Source organism: Biomphalaria glabrata, chromosome 9 (genome assembly GCF_947242115.1).
Source record: "Biomphalaria glabrata chromosome 9, xgBioGlab47.1, whole genome shotgun sequence".
Taxonomy (NCBI): domain Eukaryota; kingdom Metazoa; phylum Mollusca; class Gastropoda; family Planorbidae; genus Biomphalaria; species Biomphalaria glabrata.
In genome coordinates, this window is record NC_074719.1 from 23221030 (window position 1) to 23239284 (window position 18255).

General features: G+C 37.1%; 1 protein-coding gene across 1 annotated transcript; it reads right to left on the reverse strand.

Annotated features, from left to right (window-relative positions):
* Positions 1 to 931: 931 nt before the first annotated feature.
* LOC106077582 (neuromedin-U receptor 2-like) lies at positions 932 to 13613 on the reverse strand. The gene is made up of 4 exons (XM_013238308.2): positions 13113 to 13613; positions 7338 to 7595; positions 6026 to 6152; positions 932 to 3876 (listed from the first exon to the last, which is right to left on the reverse strand). The coding sequence occupies exons 2-4, from the start codon at positions 7585 to 7587 to the stop codon at positions 3219 to 3221; spliced, it is 1035 nt and encodes a 344-aa protein (XP_013093762.2). The 5' UTR covers positions 7588 to 7595; positions 13113 to 13613; the 3' UTR covers positions 932 to 3218.
* Between the last annotated feature and the right edge of the window lie 4642 nt (positions 13614 to 18255).

An 18255-nucleotide genomic window follows, 5' to 3' on the forward strand; every position in this document is an offset into this window, starting at 1 on the left:
AAATTACTACTATATTGCTACTGCGCATGCACCTTTTTTCTTTACTTCCGACACATACTATTTCCTTTTCCTTGTAAAGGCTAAGTTCATGGTGAGGTCAAACTCAGGAGGTGTGGAATTATTCTTTTTTACTACCCGGTAGTGAAGGAAATGGGTAATGGGCTTAAGGCTATTTTTAAGTCTCTTGGCTCGTCAGCTCAAAGAGACTATTTGAAGTCGTGGAGGGTGGGAAATGGTGCAATGGATGGTGTTCTTGCGCTGGAGTAAAAAGAAAATGACTTTAAAGTGAAAAGTAAATATTAAAACATGTTTTTAGATATATTTTCTTTGATCTGTTCGAACCTTCCATCAACCCGATCGAGCTTGCTAACTGGGAAAAAATCCGCTCGAGGTAAAGTACGCTTGGCGATACTTACCCTACACCTCTTTGAACTCGTATTTAATTTTAACTAAGCCTAGTGATACATTAAATCCAATCTATTTTTATAGAAAAAAGGACGAGGAATTCAGAGATACCATCACGTTTTTTCATAGGTCAGACCGTTACGGTGCTATAAAAATCCAAACCTGAAAATTGCTGCCAGCGGGCTTAATACTTTCGAACTTTACTAAACAATACATAGAATTGATGTAAAGTCGTACTTAAAGAATCTAAAGGAATAAGATATTGATGTTAACAATGTTCAGTTGTTTGACCACTGCGACGTCATTTGCAGTACTGAAGGATAGCACTTTATTTCTATCATAATTCATGAACACTGATGTCTATCCTATTGGATCCTAATATCCTATAGTTAAGGAAGTTCACGTGAAGCCTGTTACTAAAAGCTCTTCAAAATGTGTGATTTAAAAAAAAATTGTTTCGATGATTAACGCACTTTGTAGACTCAGTCAGAGGCATTCTCAAAGAGAATGTAACTTTGTCTGAGAACTATGATTCCATTGTAGACTCAGTCAGAGGCATTCTGAAAGAGAATGTAACTTTGTCTGGGAACTATGATTCCATTGTAGACTCAGTCAGAGGCATTCTGAAAGAGAATGTATCTTTGTTTGATAACTATGATTCCATTGTAGACTCAGTCAGGGGCATTCTGAAAGAGAATGTAACTTTGTCTGAGAACTATGATTCCATTGTAGACTCAGTCAGAGGCATTCTTAAAGAGAATGTAACTTGTCTGGGAACTATGATTCCATTATAGACTCAGTCAGAGGCATTCTGAAAGGGAATGTATCTTTGTCTGATAACTATGATTCCATTGTAGACTCAGTCAGGGGCATTCTGAAAGAGAATGTAACTTTGTCTGAGAACTATGATTCCATTGTAGACTCAGTCAGGGGCATTCTGAAAGAGAATGTAACTTTATCTGAGAACTATGATTCCATTGTAGACTCAGTCAGAGGCATTCTGAAAGAGAATGTAACTTTGTCTGAGAACTATGATTCCATTGTAAACTCAGTCAGAGGCATTCTGAAAGAGAATGTAACTTTGTCTGAGAACTAGGATTCCATTGCAGCTGTTAGAGATGTATGTGAGAGATGTATGTCATCAAAATGTAAGTCTACCTTTTCAACAATGCTTTCTTGTCCTCCTTTATAGAGATGTGTCCTCCTTTTTATTCTCCTTTTTATCCTCCTTTGGGCGTACATGAATATGATAACCCTACATATGCTTGCATACAAAAACATAGACCTGATGCATACCCCAAAAAATTGACCTAAAACATTCATCCGCAACTAGACACACATTTACCACGATGAAGCTACTAAAGTTAGTAAAAAGCTAATTTAAAGGAAAAACTCGTTCTTATACTATATGTACCAATAATGTAGTTATTTCCCTTATTCGATATAAATAATTGATTACCAAATAATTAATTGACTAATTGAGTATTTTTGTTCATTGAGTCATGTTTTGTTAGGTACAATAAAAAATTGTTTAAAGTCTCTGCTTATCGGGTATGAACCTCTAACTCATCATCAACTCAAGTTGATACGTTAAACAATTATTTATTATGTCCGACTTATGATAAATCAATTAACAATTGATCAAATAATCCATTTGTCAATTAATTGTTGGTATAACCTTTTTTGTTTTGGTATCAAATAAGGGAAATAATTTTGACATTATTTAGAGATTTGTAAGAGCGAAATTCATCCCCACGGTTAAGCTTTTTAAAAAAATATTTTGCATGTTTTTAATGTTGAATTCTTATTCTATAGTCTTCCAAATCCAGTCTCTAGGGTTACTTAGTGTTTCACTACTTTTTACTCTCCCAAACAGAAATACGTACTGAATGTCTCAATGTAAAATAAATCAAGAAGGGTGTATTTCCTCAATGCAAGTATTCTTAGATGAACAATGAAAGTGTCTGTACAAGTTTCTTCTTCTTCCTCGTTCTCATTGTTATGCTGGAGCGTTCAGATGACTAGACCAATACATGAGATGAACTGCGCAGTGGTTTCCAAATCAGGGAGCTCTCCATATAGTTTTCTTTCTATTGGGGTGTTTTGGGGCTATTGTCTTGTACGGGCCTCGTGGTAAAGAGAACAGTTTTGAAGGACATGGTTAGCATTTTCTGGTGACATTCCACATGGGCAGATTTTATTGGTTCTAATTTTGAGCTTGGGGGAGCTACCACCTTCTATCAAATTCGTTCCCAGGTTGCGGATTGGAGAAGGACTCATAGATACAAGGGTTAGATGTGAATAGCAAATAAACAGCCGCGGACCAACAGGTTTGCAGTCATGGAGAATGAGGTGAAGTATTCCAGTGCTTAGAATATTTACTAAAACATCTCAGAAATCCAGGGAAATGATTGCAAAAAGCGAGTATAGGGCTCTCTAACTCTAAACCCGGGTAGATGAAAATCGTTAGCTAGGGCTAGCAGTTAATCTAGGAGAGAAAACTCCGAAAATAAACACCTGCTGCCTTGCAGATGATCTTGGATGATCAAAGGCTATGGGAGCACACCCAGAAAGCAGGCTGAAGTCGGAGTCAATGGGCCTCCTGGCGCATAACACATTGACACGCAACCTCACCGTCTGTACAAGCAATAAAAAAGGTTTAATATTAAAAACAAGAGTTCGTTTTTAAATCTCCGATGTAGCTGATCTGCCAATTTGGATCACGACACAGGCGATAGTGAAATAAACATTTCATAAGTGCTTTTCGTTTTTAAGATCAGAACATGAATTTTTGCGGGTTTCCCCCAAAAAATCTATCGAATGTTACATTTCCAAGTAGTTGTCAACAATGTCCAACATTCTTTCCTAAATGTTCGGTCCATTAAGATGTAAATGATTGGATTCACTGCGCTATTTAATAAGTATGATCTATAGAAAAGATGATACATGGCTAGAGGGACACCTTCCAACACAGCATAGCCTTCTGGATGGGCAGTTTTGTAGATCTGAGCTCCAAGAAATGGATAGCCTGCAACAAAACACGTCACAGTTATAGTCAACATCATACGAGTCGTTTGACGGAAACTGGTTTTTGTTTTCATCTGAATGGGGATAGACTTCTGCTCTTTTTCGGATGACAGAAAGCGCGCCTTCCAGTTCATGACACCGTTGTGTTTCGTGACCTTACACCAGATGGCAGCGTACGAGGCTAGCGAGGAAATGGTAGAAGCTAGAACAAAGACGACAAATATACCCGTGCCGACCTGAAAACGTTTTGAGCCGACGTATCTGTCGTCAATGTCACAAAAATGTCCAAAGATTTGCGGATTTGGAGTTTTCTTGGTTTGACGCCCATTGAGAAGTCCGTAGTTTATAGATAGAATAATTGAAATCGTAGATATCAGAACACATATAATTAAAGCTTGCTTTATGGAGACGAATTTAACTGGAGAACAGCAAACAGCCCTGTATCTGTTAAGAAATGTTAAGTATAAAATAGAAACATTGTCAAAATTAAGAAGATATAAAGGTAGTATAATTAAAATTTAGATAAAACAATAATAATCACATTGAAAGATAAATTAGAGCAAGAAAGAGAAAGGAACCCAAAGAAATAGAATGAGAATTACAGAGAGACCAAGTCAAACAGAGATAGACGGGCAAAGATATGAACAAAAAAGTGTATTAATATTTTGGTTAACTTTATAAGATATAGGAAAGAACAAAACGTGATGAAAAAAGATGTGAAGAAAGTAAAGAGAGAAAAAGATAAAGTGGGGAAAAAGAAATGAAGCGGCAGAAAGAAATGGAAAGAGATGTTGAAGCGAGACAAATTGTTAAAGAAGGCCTGAACACTGACCTGCATTGTCACAACCTGTGGGCAGTTTATAGCATTAGCTCGTTGCCACGTCGTACAGACTTGTGGCGTGGCAACGAGCTATTGGTCTTGACGTACCCACAGCATGTGACGTTGAAGGTCAGTGGTGAGGCCTTCTATAACGAATGGACTCGGTTGAAGTGACATGGAGATAGTGCCAGGCGTACAGATAGCTAGAGAAATAGACAGAAATACGAAAGAGATAGACAGAAAAAAGATAAATCGAGAGTGGCAGACATCTACCAAGAAAGAAAAGGAATATTACAAAGAGGTGGAGGTAGAATGGTAAAGTTGCACACCTAGCTTATCCATCCCACTGAGATTAGCCTTGAAACACTATGTGCTCTTAATAATCGTGAAAATACTTTGCAAACGAGTAAGCTTAGGGCGGAGGGGGAGGCTCTTGACAGCGTTGACTGGCTACCTACTCTGAATTCAAACCTCTACTATTTTGCACGCACACATGGGAAATGTTTCAGGAGTCAACCCTGAGAAAAAATTCCGGAATCGGCGACACTTAGTTTTCAGCACACAGTGCTACACCCTGGCAGAACCGTTTGATCGTCTTAAGAGCTGGGCCGAAGGATCTTCGAGCTCTAAGTTTGAAAAAAAACCTGTTTGGACGCCAAAAAGTAAAAAAAAAAACCTGTGGGAACACAGTTCTGTTTGAGAGAAACCCGAGTCAATGCCTATGTAAAGCATTGCTGTTTCCAATGTCTTTGGCCCCCGACGCATGCTTGGCTGCACATGGCCGAAGGCCGAGGACACCGGGAGCCTCCGCCATTTTCCTTCGTTATACCAAGCTAATCGTGGGGGACTCGCCATTTATGTAACGGTCCCTTAAGGAACAGCACATGGATGTGTGACAGGTTTATGGGGACTCTTTTGCAACTCCGCCCGTGCAATGGGTGGACTCTCGTCTACCCGTGGGCATCCCCACGGGAGTTATGTTTCGCCATTCATTTAGCCTAGTTACCCCCTCAAGTAACCGTTTCCACCCGGCTGCCACGTTGAGGCAGAACAGCGTACCCGGACCCTGGCAGAACCTGCGACGCCTCTGGCCCGAATCGGCACTTGTCATTCCTTTGGAACATTTGTACAAGTTTCTGAATTGTACATTAGATAGGGGTAGCGATTTAATGAATAATAAATATTTGTATAATATTAACAATCTAAAGTATGTACATTAGCAGCTAAATATTGACACTAAATGAGTATTTATCAACACCTTAAATAACACGCCAACCTTAGGGTTTGGTAGTGGAGCTGCAGCGATGAGCAGGGAAACACCTCTACTTCCACTACCCTGAATCTTGGGATGTCTATATTATAGTATTGATCTGGAGCCATTTCCCCCCGTATTTGCCCCGTTTCTTTGGTCCGTTTTTTTCCCACCTTTTGTATCATAAAAATGCAGTTAAAATCATTATGATTGGTATTTTGATAATGTCACCTATAGCCCATAGCCTAAGGATAAAATATAAGTTAAAATTTTAAAAATTATTTTCAAGATTACGGTCGCTATTAAATTTTCCGATGCCTAATTTACCACTATGCCAAAAACTGCTCAATTTACAGGTGCCTAAATTTAAGGGTGCCTAAATTTCCAGACACCGTAATGAACGTCAGTAATTTATATGAAAACACAAAGCTATTAATCCTGCACCTAGGTTTAAGTTAACAAACACAAAATGACATGTTTACTTTTACATTTTGATTTGTTTCTACATAAATATTCCTCACCTTGTGATTGCAATAGCAACCAGCACAAGAATGGAAAACATTATTGTCACACAGTTTAAAAATCGACGAATTTGACAAAGTATTGGAAGATCAAAGTCCCAGACATGAAACATGTCGTATAGTTCTCCTGAATAGTTTTTTTTTTTAAGTAAAGAAATAAAAACAACATTTATATAAGTTTTAGATCCATCAGTAAGTAATTAGTTAATTATTGTCTTGGTTCTAAAAATGTAGATCTAAATTCTAAACAGATGCCTTTTCAATTGTATCGGTTTCTTTTTTATTTTCAAAAATCAATCACGTCATACAAAGTCGGAGTTCCTGGATTCAAAATACTATTTATAGAAAAAGATTATCTTTTCGTTTTTTTTGTTACATCATTTCATGTCAGTGTTTGGCCTTGGGTCTAATCATTTCATGTCAGTGTTTGGCCTTGGGTCTAATCATTTCATGTCAGTGTTTGGCCTTGGGTCTAATCATTTCATGTCAGTGTTTGGCCTTGGGTCTAATCATTTCATGTCAGTGTTTGGCCTTGGGTCTAATCATTTCATGTCAGTGTTTGGCCTTGGGTCTAACCATTTCATGTCAGTGTTTGGCCTTGGGTCTAATCATTTCATGTCAGTATTTGGCCTTGGGTCTCATCATTTCATGTCAGTATTTGGCCTTGGGTCTCATCATTTCATGTCAGTGTTTGGCCTTGGGTCTCATCATTTCATGTCAGTGTTTGGCCTTGGGTCTAATCATTTCATGTCAGTGTTTGGCTTGGGTCTAATCATTTCATGTCAGTGTTTGGCCTTGGGTTTAATCAGTTCATGTCAGTGTTTGGCCTTTGGTCTAATCACTTCATGTCAGTGTTTGGCCTTGGGTCTAATCATTTTATGTGTTCAGGATACATCTAATTATCGCGAAAAGTGCCAGCAGACTCTGACAACACGTAATGATAATTTTTACCAATCAACTGACTGATACAAATTTTGAAATCATTATTTCTCCCACTTCCTATTCTCGGAACAAGTTTAAACTTTGCACAACTATTTATTGGCGAAGACAACACACGAATCAATTAAAAAAAAATATAACAAAATAGTTAAATAAATAGTAGTAGGCCTACTTAAATAATGTTGTCTAAATACTTTAGAGTATGGAGCATACGCTTCACTGTAATGGTTCACATCTTAAGTTACGAAATATCTTTGTAAATTTTAAATTGCAGTAGTAGTTAAGATGTAATTGAATTATTCATTGAAAGCTAGTTGTCTTAAATGTTTTATATTTGTTATTTATATTTATATTATATTTATATTTATGTTACCTGGAATTAAAATGACGTTTATAAACAGATCGACTACAGCCATGCTGATGATAAAAATTCTTATTGGTGTCCTGGTCATCTTAGTGCAGTACACAACTAGAACCAGACAGTTGCCAGTACTGCCCACAACAAGGAGCACAGACAGGTAGACCAGAGTTGGTATAAAGGCTAGAGTGGATTGATGCTGTAATAGTGACAAGTATTCTTGGATCTCTTCTGGCGTGTAGTTCTTGGAGGCAGTTAGGTTCATACTTAGGGCTGCAATAACATTTGCTACTTTACATATATTGGTCTATATATATTATACTAGTAGGCCTATTTATTGTACATTTACTTAACAAACAGGAGGCACTGTGGCTGAGCGGTAAAGCGCTTGGCTTCCAAACCTGGTTTGCCTGGTTCGAATTCTGGTGAAGACTGGTATTTTTAATTTCGGGAAGTTTTAGGCAACTGAGTCCACCCAGCTCTAAAAGGTACCCGACATTAGTTAGGAAAAAGTAAAGGCGGTTGGTCGTTGTGCTGGCCACTTGACAACTTCGTTAACAGTGGACCACAGAAATAGATGACCTTTACATCATCGCGAGGTCTGAAAAGGAAACTTTTTAAAGACACAAATGAAATGAAATGATATAGTTTCAGCTTTTATTTAATTCTTTCTTTTTGAAATAACAACCGATCACATAAAATACATTTACATTTTCTGTATAACTTCAGAGCATTGCTTTCTTACAGACCAAACAGTCCTTAGTAAGCCTGTACCACTTTCATTGTACATCTTTTATACAGCTTTTCCCCTGACTTTACTTTTAAAGATGTAACAATAAATAAGACTTTCTAATAATATTTTTTTAAACAACCAGTAAACAGCAGTGAGAAAGGCGTATGTGTATTGGGTGTGCATTACATTACAGACAGCGAAACAAAGGTACTTTCAGTTATGTATGCTAGGGTAGAGGAGGCTCTATTCTCTTGTTTTGTTCCGATGGGAAAAGTAAAGCAAAGTATTTTCTCTTTTAGGCCAAAAAAAAAAAAAATAAAAAATTAGTTTCCAAAAAAAGTTTGTATCTTTTTTATTGCAGAAAGCTTGATCTAGATGCGTAAGTATATGAATGGAGAGAGGCTTTTTCTGGAAAAAGGTGTTCCGCTTAATTTATCAATAATATAAACTAGGAAGTAAGACGTATCTATGTATGTATGTATGTATGTATGTATGTATGTATGTATGTATGTATGTATGTATGTATGTATGTATGTATGTATGTATGTATGTATGTATGTATTGTATGTATGTATGTATGTATGTATGTATGTATGTATGTCCCGCATAGAAATCACAACCGTTTGACCAAACTTGATACAACTTGGCAGAATTGTTCCTTGGGTGCTAACTGGAACCATAGCATATGTATAGTAGCCCTAAAACAAACTTAAGACCCTTAAAAAACATTTATCCAATTCTATTTCTTCTTCTTCTTCATCGTTCTCATTGTTATGTTGGAGTGTTCATATGACTAGACCAATACATGAGATGAACTGCGCAGTGGTTTCCAAATCAGGGAGCTCTCCATATAGTTTTCTTTCTATTGGGGTGATTTGGGGCCAATGTCTTATACGGGCCTCTTGGTAGAGAGAGCAGTTTTGGAGGACGTGGTCGGCATTTTCTGGTGATACTCCACATGGGCAGATTTCACTGGTTCCAATTTTGAGCTTCCGGAACATGTGTTGTCGCATTCTGTTGTGTCCGGTCCTGAGTCGAAAGATTAGACGTTGGTCTTGTCGGGATAGCTTATAGTAAGCATCATCTTTCTTGTGATTTGGATGGGAGCTCGTCCATTTCTCATTTATGTTATCTACAATTAATTTCTTCATTTCTTCTGGATAGAGTGCAGAGTTTACTTGTGAGTTTGTTCTCCCACTCTTGGCGAGTGTGTCAGCCTTCTCATTTCCTGCTAGTTGTATGTGAGCTGGTATCCATTGAATAACAGTTTTTTTGCTGTTGTGGTTGAGCTTTGTGAGTGCTGTTCTGAGGTTTTTAATATAAGGGGAATCAGAGTTTTGCAGGCTTTGGAGGGTTGTTTTTGCGTCTGTTAGAAAGACAATCTGACTGTGAGGGGAACTTGGATGATTTGCTAGCATGGTAGCAGCTAGTGCTAGTGCTTCCCTTTCTGCTCTGTGACTGTCAGAGAGCTCTCCAGTTGCAAAGGATTTTTCTAGTTTTTCTCCATCGGGCCATTCGATAAGTATTCCATCTCCTCCATTAGTGGTGGCTTTATGGGATGAGCCATCCGTGTAAACTCTGATCCACTGATTGCTAGGGTAATTGGTATGTAGAAAACAGTTCACTATTTCCTTGAGCTCTGTTGGTCTGTAAATAGATTTTCTTTTTATGTTTTCAATATGGTCCCTTATAGTAGGAAGAGGGCTTTCGTCCCAGGGTGGAGATTCATTATAGTGTATCGAGGATTCCAGAGTAATTTTTTCAAGTTGGTGTTTCTTTTTTAGGTTTAGAGATTCCTGTATAAAATTGGTCCTTTTGAGACGGTTTTTTGTGCCAGTTTTGTGGATTTTTGTTCTGAGTGGGTGCCTCTCCAAGGTTTCCAATTTAGTGAATTGGGAAAGGATTTTTATTTCTCTTCTTTCATCCAGAGAGATCAGGGCAGCGGTTTCCTCCATAGCTCTTATGGGTGTTGTTTTGATTGCTCCTGTCATTATCCTTAGACCAATATTTTGAACCTTGTCTATTTTTCTTAGGTTGGTTTGGGCTGCTGAGCCCCATGCTGTGGCACCATATTCTAGTACAGGTCTTACATAACTGGTATAGGTCTTTTTCAGGATGTTGTGATTAGCTCCCCAATCTGTGCCAGCTAATTTTTTCAAGAGGGATAGTCTCTGGATGCCTTTACTCTGTGTTTTATCTATTTTTATCTATTTGGTTTTTCCAGGTTAGTCTCGGGTCATAGGTGACTCCAAGATAAGTAGGGCTGTCATTTTTTTCTAAAGCTTCCTTATCTAATGTTAATTTTATTGTTTGTTGTTTTGTTGACAGTGAGAATATGGTATATGTTGTCTTTTTTGTGTTAATGGACATGCCCCAGTCTTTGGACCAATTATTGAGTTTATCAAGAGCATCTTGTAATCGAAATTTCGATGTTCCTACATATTCTTCTGTGCTAATTAAGGCAAGGTCATCTGCATACATGCTGCTCTTAACTTTTTTGGGTAGGTTTTGATTTAGATCGTTTATGAATATTAGGAAAAGTGTTGGGGATAGGACTCCTCCTTGGGGGACACCATTTTTTATACCCACTTGGGGGAGCTACCACCTTCTACCAAGCGCGTCCCCAGGTGGCGGATAGGGGAAAGACCCTTAGATATAAGGGTTAGCTGTGAATAGCAAATAAACAGCCGCGGACCAACTGGTTTGCAGTCATGGAGGATGAGGTGAAGTATTCCAGTGGTTAGAATATTTACTAAAAACATCTCAGAAATCCAGGGAAATGATTGCAAAAAGCGAGTATAGGGCGCTCTAACTCTAAACCCGGGTAGATGAAACCCGTTAGCTAGGGATAGCAGTTCATCTAGGAGAGAAAACTCCGAAAATAAACACCTGCTGCCTTGCAGATGATCTTGGATGATCAAAGGCTATGGGAGCACACCCAGAAAGCAGGCTGAAGTCGGAGTCAATGGGCCTCCTGGCGCATAACACATTGACACGCAACCTCATCCTCATCCAATTCTATGAAAGTGTTATTATTTCATGGGTCTAGGCCATGTTTATAGAGACAAAATTGAAATGATGTAGATCTAGATCAAATTTTAAGAACTACACTTCGCGCAGAATGTTTTTTACTTTCAAATACGTAAATTTATAATATAGTCTACTTATTTCATTATTTAATAAAATTAACCTTCAAATTTGTGTTTCAAAAGCATTTTTTAGTTTTTTACATAAATTTGTTCCTTATATTTGCGAATTTAGACGTCCTGACGTACTTTATAATCCCCTGCAATTAACAAATCGGGTAAACCCGTTTTAATTGTACTTTATATCCCATTCATCTCGCTCTGCTTTCATTTTAATTGCTAAATTTATCTCTATTCGCTTATCAAAAAATCGGGTAAATCCGTTTCCGTAGTATTTAATAATTAATATTTCATATGGATGTAGACCCATTTTCGCAAAACTACTTTTATTTTCGTGGCGAAAGAGAAAGACTTGAAAAGAACATTAGCTAAGTTTGACATAGATCTAAATCCAATACACTAACTTAGTAATACACAAACTAAGACCCGCAGGCCGCGGGTAATGTCCGGCTAGTAAGCTAATACATTACTAAATATATGAAAAGAGTTTCTTAGACCTATTGACGACGACGATACGAAAACTTATTACAAGTCAATAATAATATCATTGAATAAAAAGTGTTTGAACTATAAAAAAACAACAACACAACAACCCAGGAAAGCCGGAGAAGAAAAGAGCAGAAAGAGAAAGTCTAGACTCTAGACAGAGCAAATGCATATTTGCTTCGCTCAATACATGCAAAAAAAAGTTTAACCAATGAGAATTTTATAAAAGAAACTGAAAAAAGGGGGATTTCTTTTGAGATAATTTAATGAAATCAAAATAGAACTGAACGCACAGAATGTAACTAACGAGGCCTTAGTTCGTGACATATTTTATTACGAATGATTACATTAGAAAGCGGCAATCTTCCTTGTGAGTTATTGTTACTACTTATACCAACAGCACTAGAGAACATGATTCACACCAAGAAAGCATGTAAATCAAAATAATAAGAAAATGTTGAAGCTTTTTGAACTTAAAATTTTTGAAATATTTAAATAATGATTTTAAATTATTTCAATATATTTTTTAAACTTTTGTTTAGGCAACACGAAGAAAGAGTTGGCCATAGAAAGGCTGTCGTCTGGATAACGTTTTCTTTTTTTTTACTTCAGCTAAGAACAGCTGCTGACCGGAAACAGAACTATATTTTGTTACGCGAACTGTCCCAGACTTACATTGTGTGACGATCACACTTGCCGGGGATTATATTATCAAACTTAATAACTCAATGCAGTGAAGAAACATCTTTATATTTTCTTCAAAACTTCTTTAATAATACTTCTTCAACTTTCACATAAAACTAACTTCTCAATTTAACAACAACTTGACTTGATGCTTCATAAAACTTAAAGATACATAAAACATTCACTTAGTATAACTTCAACTTCAACTAACAAAAATTTATTTAATGGACCCGCTAATATCACAAAACTTATAACCATTACTAATCGAGGACTAAGCGAGGACCCCGTCTAACTGACTTTCCCTTAATTTATACCTTTCTTAATCGTACATTCCAGAATCATGGAAACTTCTCCCCTAAATATTTTAGTAGCTTTGACCTTCTAGAAGCTGACGTGTGCTATTTTTTCCCTTGACCTCATTCATTGATAGGATACCTAAAATTAACTTGTTTACGCTGGACACTTGCACTGGTTTAACCTCGCTTCTAGAAACTGGTCGAAATAGGTCAAATATTCGACTCGTGACAAGTGCCCCTTTTCTATGAAGAAAGGTTAAGTGAGAGACGAAACGAAACGATAAAAATACTTCTGGACATTTCACAAGTAGGGAAATAGTGAACAAATGACATACGTAGGACGTCAATGATCTTCTCTTTTGAAGTAACATTTCTAATTTATAGAATAATATAATATATGTGAATCGATCACTTAATTTAAGTAAATAAAAATAAAATGTACTACCTTTATTTAATCTGTTTGAAGTAAATTACAATGTCACTTTTTGTAAAGTTTTGTCGTGATTTAAACACTAAAACAGATAATACTGAAATGTTACATTGATCAATATTCTTTCCTAATATTATAAATAAAACATGTCTAGTATTTTCTTCCTCATATTTTGCACTGAAAGGATGTTTAAACTAAAATGTGTTACTCCAGGATCACACTTAAAAAACCTTGACGTGTCTGTCTACTATCAGTTGTATAATCTGACTTTTGAAACACGCCCTCTGAGCGCTGGAGATAGCTCAAGGAAAAGATCAGATCAGAGAATTGAGAAAATTACAAGCCAAAATATTCTTTTCTCCAAATTTAGTTGCAGATGTCTTTGTTGTTGACGTCATCAAGTTTGGGTATCTGTACTATCTATTGTGTAAGTAGGATACAAGGCTACAGTTTGGTGGGAGAAGTAGTCATTGCTTCATCTTAGAGTTGACATTTGGAGTCCGACTTTCTCTTTTCGCTTGTATGCAGCTAAGTAGACTGCACATTTCAACACTAGAAAAGGGAAAGGAAACAAATGTCTGCAGGGAGACAATAGAAACAACAACAACGTTAAATAACGAATAGAAGAAAAACCTTTTTAAAGTAGAAACATACAGAAATGAGAAAAAGGGAGTTTCAGTACACAAAAACTATTAGGCTGCCGTGAGGGCTAGTTCTACACCTACTTTACGTTGAACACAAATTTTTCAATTATTCACATATTGTAGTTGCTAATTAATATTTATGTTCACCTATCCATTATTCTGTTGGACCGTTGGGGCACCATACAAGATTTGTCGACAAAATCTAGCTACCGTCTTTCTCCATTCCTCTCTGTCTTACACCTTGGATAGAACCTCTTTCAATGGCAGGCCCGTCCATTCTTTTGTCTTCCCATCGCTTTCTCTCCCTCTTCTTCTTTTTCCTGGTACTGTTCCCTGAAGGAAGGTCTTTGCAAGCCACAAAGACCTTGTAATATGGCCATAGAGTTTTAGTTTGCATTTTTAGTGGCCCCCGAAAGGGAAAAAAAGCTATTGGTTTTTCCTGAAATGTCTGTTCGTCCGTCCCGTTTATATCTCGTAAACTAGAAAAGATAGTAAAATCCGACATCATATTTTAGACCATTCAAAGTTATGATGCAACGGCTACTATTTTCTTTTCTGAAAGCAAAAATTCTAATTTTTTAAATCACTTATGCAAGCATTTTTTTTTTATGAAAATACACCACTTTTACAACTATACACTATTAATTTTGACAGACACGGGAGGCTCTTCTGAAGGGGAGATAAGTAGCTGCCATATTTGTAACACCTTTATGCTGACGGTTTTTTATTTTTTGTCAAAAAATATTTTTTTTTTTACATTTGTATTGCTAAGTTAAGTAAGTTTTGTCATACTAACTACTACAAATACACAAAAATATTTTTTTTAAAATATTTTTTTAAAGAGAAAAAATCTACTTACTATGCATATAAGTTGGGCATAATTTCAAACAACAATTAATAAGTAATTTTACGCGTGAACTGCATAGCTATATCTCACCAATCGAATTTTCCTATGTAATTATAAAACACTTAACTAAAGGAAAAAACTATGTTTTTATTTTAATTTTTTTTTTAAGAAATATTTTTTTTTTTTTAAGGAATTAGAGGTTGACCTTTTACAAAGCAATTAGATCAATTAGATATTCATTATAAGACATCAGTTAGGCCAGGTTCACATTTAACTTCACATTCACTTTCACCTATCCTTTGGTTTGCTGAACGGCTGGGGCGCCACACAAGATCTGTCAACCTTCTTTCTCCATTCTTCTGTGTCATTTGTCTTTGACAGAATTTAATTCTGATGTTCTTTCCGAAAATATTGACACCTGCCTTTTTATCTGCCTGGGTGGACCACTTCGGGGGCCGATTTTGAGTTTGTGTTTCCAAACAAACTGTCTTTGTGACCTTGTTTTTACTGAAATGTTTTTTTTTCCTTAGGCTTTGAATAAGAGATTGAACTTTACAAAACAATTAAATCAATTAGATATTCATTATTTGCTGACGACACAGCAATCATTGGCCTTATTATGTACCATTCAACAATTAACACCTTTTACGAATGGTGCATAGATAACTTTAACTTTAATTTTAAATGTTCAGAAAACTAAAAAAAATGATTATTGATTTTAGGAACAACAAGACCATATTGCAGAAATTCAGATAAACAACCAAACCATAGAACAAGTACACGAATATAAATATCTAGGCACAACTATCAACAACAAACTGAAATACAGTGAAAATTGTCAAAATCTATACACCAGCGACTCTTCTATCTCAGAAAGCTAAGAAAATTCAACATAGACAAAACAATAATCAAAATTTTCCATCAGCAACCATCAGCAGTCTACCATCTCTTGAAGAGCTTTTCCTAGAAAGATGCCTTTGCAAATTACTCACGATTCTTAAAGACAACCTGCACCCATTAAACCACTGTTACATAAGATCTGAAAGAAGTGATCGTCTCCTTTCCATTAGAACTAAAACTGAAAGATTTAAAAACTCCTTTATCCCACTTTCGGTCAATGTGTTACAAGATCAGCTGTCGTCATCGAGAAGTACATAGAAGTCAAATTCATAAAGCGCTGGTTGTGAATGTGTATGTGTTTTGGTGTGTGAATGTTGCTCAAATTTTTCATCTATATTATTTTTGTACAGTAGTTTCGCTGAGCTTGTCAATTGTAGTCAAACTGAATTTCCATTAGATTGGGTCAATAAAAAATTATCTTATCTTATCTATTATAAGACATCAGTTCGGCCAGGTTCACATCTAACTTCACTTTCACATTCACCTATCCTTTGGTCTGCTGGGGCACCACACAAGATCTGTCAACCTTCTTTCTCCGTTCTGCTCTGTCATTTGTCTTTGATAGAATTTCATTCTGATGTTCTTTCTTAAAATATTGCCTTTTTACTTGATGGGTGGACCACTTCGGGGTCGATTTTGAGTTTGTGTTTCCACACAAACTGTCTTTGTAACCTTGTTTTTTTTTTACAATAATCAGCATGTCATCATGGGGTACATTAACATTCATTATCTATTAAATATTGTTATTAAGATTTTTTTATATAAACGCGCCATTTATCTAGATCTAGGCAGAAAAAAAACTTGTTTCTTTCTCTTTGGTGAGAAAAACAAAACATTTGCATGTCACGTGGGACGCAAAACCAAATGGATTTACGCGTTTATAAATTCCAGAATTTATTTAGTCAACACAATCTAGTTATTGTTTTAAAGAAGCACGAGCGCAATGAACATAATGGGATATGCTTGCTTAGTCTGTCCACGCTTACCGAAATACTATAGGAAGCCGTAGTCATACTTCTTCCTCTAGCCAGCTTTATTGCTGCTGAGCTGTGAGCTCTTTTGCAGACTGTGCCAAGGAAAAAAAGTGTGATGTTTTCTTCAGCACTGCCGTATAGGTTGTTGGTTATGTTGAGCTGTAGTGGAAGTAGGGTCTGCCTAAGGTGGATTAGGAAGGGGCATTTAAAGATGATATGGTTTAAGGTTTCATAAGGGTGGGCTCAGTGTCTGCAAAGGGTGAGTTGTGTGGAGTTTATTTTGTTCAGATGGTAATTTAATAGAGGTCCGTGTCCTGTTCCTAGTTGGAAAATTGTAAATTGTTCTTTGCGGGGGAGGAAGTTAATACTGTCCAGTTTGTTAGGCATAATCATTTCTTTGTACATGGGTCTACCTGTGTTTCCTGATGCCCATTGGTTGAGCCACTTCTCTTTGTGATTGTTGACTAACATTGACTTTAGGGTGAAATAGCTTACAGGTCTGACTGGTTGTTCCATAGATGAACCATAGCTTATCTGCCTTTTCATTTCCCATGATGCCAATGTGTCCAGGGATCCACTTGTGACAGGTGGGGAAATGTGATGTGTGTTTGGCGCGTTTTATGTCTAGGGGATGATTATTTTTAAAGCTATCACACCCCCACCTATCAGCATATGAATCGGGAGCAGACACGCAACGAGACAAAGCAATGAAAGATAGATACAAAAGTTAAAAATGAAGAATATTTATTTACATAAATATACATATAAGAATAAAAAGGGGGAGGGTTTGCATCTATCTCTAATTAGTAAGGTATTTTGATCATCACTCTAGCACTTAATAAGAGAGCATGTCACTTTGTACTCTGACTTAGCTGGTTGTCCTTTTGATTTCGCAGCTAGCTGTGTCCTGGCTTGAGGTTCTGCAGCTGGAGGTGGCGCTCTAGCGGATAGAGGGACGCCGGTGATATAGTTCTTGTGGAGTCTCAATCCCCAAAATCTAATATCTGTAGTGGGTACAGTAGGGCGGGTGGCCGGCTACCGTGGGCACAAGGTTACTGCGGGCAGAGCTGATCTGCCGTGGGCAGCGTAGTTGACAGGATATGTCCAGTGAGTTGCAGAAGGTTGGCGTAGCTATGACGTCTCACACAGATCTGAATCTATAGGGACGTCGCACCTAATAAGATGACAGGTGGGCTGTCGAATAGGCGGGCAATGCCGATAGCGCCAAGTGGTAGAGTTGAGTAGATCTCAGTAGGCAAGTGCAGTGCTGAGTAGCACTAAGCACAGATGCAGGTAAATAGATCGTTGATCCAAGGAATAAATAGGCAGGTCAGTGAGATAGTGCAGTGCTGAATAGCACTAAGCACAAAGATAGTAGGTGATTCTTGATATCAAACAAATAGTTGATCCAACAAATAAATAGGCAGATCTCAGTAGGAAAGTGCAGTGCTGAATAGCACTAAGCACAAATGCAGGTAAATAGTCCGATAAGTAGGCAGACACCTGAGGGAGGCTGCGGATAAATAAAGACAAGTTAGGACATGTCTCTTATGCATCTTATCGATGCCCTCGACTGAGGTGCATTCGTCAGATTGGTAAAATTGCTTTAGAGCACAAAGGGGAGATGATGACAAAGGGGATTTGGAAAAAAGATGGCAGATAGTAGCAATATAGAAATGTACATAGAAGGGAAAGTAATAATATAAAAATGTACATAGAAGGGGAAATAATAATCTTAAATAATCAACACAAGTTGTAAGAGAAAGAAAAAGGGGGGGGGTGTGAAATGGGCG

What these genes read in the sequence shown, in the direction of transcription:
- LOC106077582 (XM_013238308.2), bottom strand. Translation starts at nt 7,587, where the DNA reads ATGAACCTAACTGCCTCCAAGAACTACACGCCAGAAGAGATCCAAGAA. An exon ending in AAACGTCATTTTAATTCCAG is followed by an intron (nt 6,153 to 7,337) that starts GTAACATAAATA and finishes AAAACTATTCAG; the next exon opens with GAGAACTATACGACATGTTT. An exon ending in GTTGCTATTGCAATCACAAG is followed by an intron (nt 3,877 to 6,025) that starts GTGAGGAATATT and finishes ATTTCTTAACAG; the next exon opens with ATACAGGGCTGTTTGCTGTT.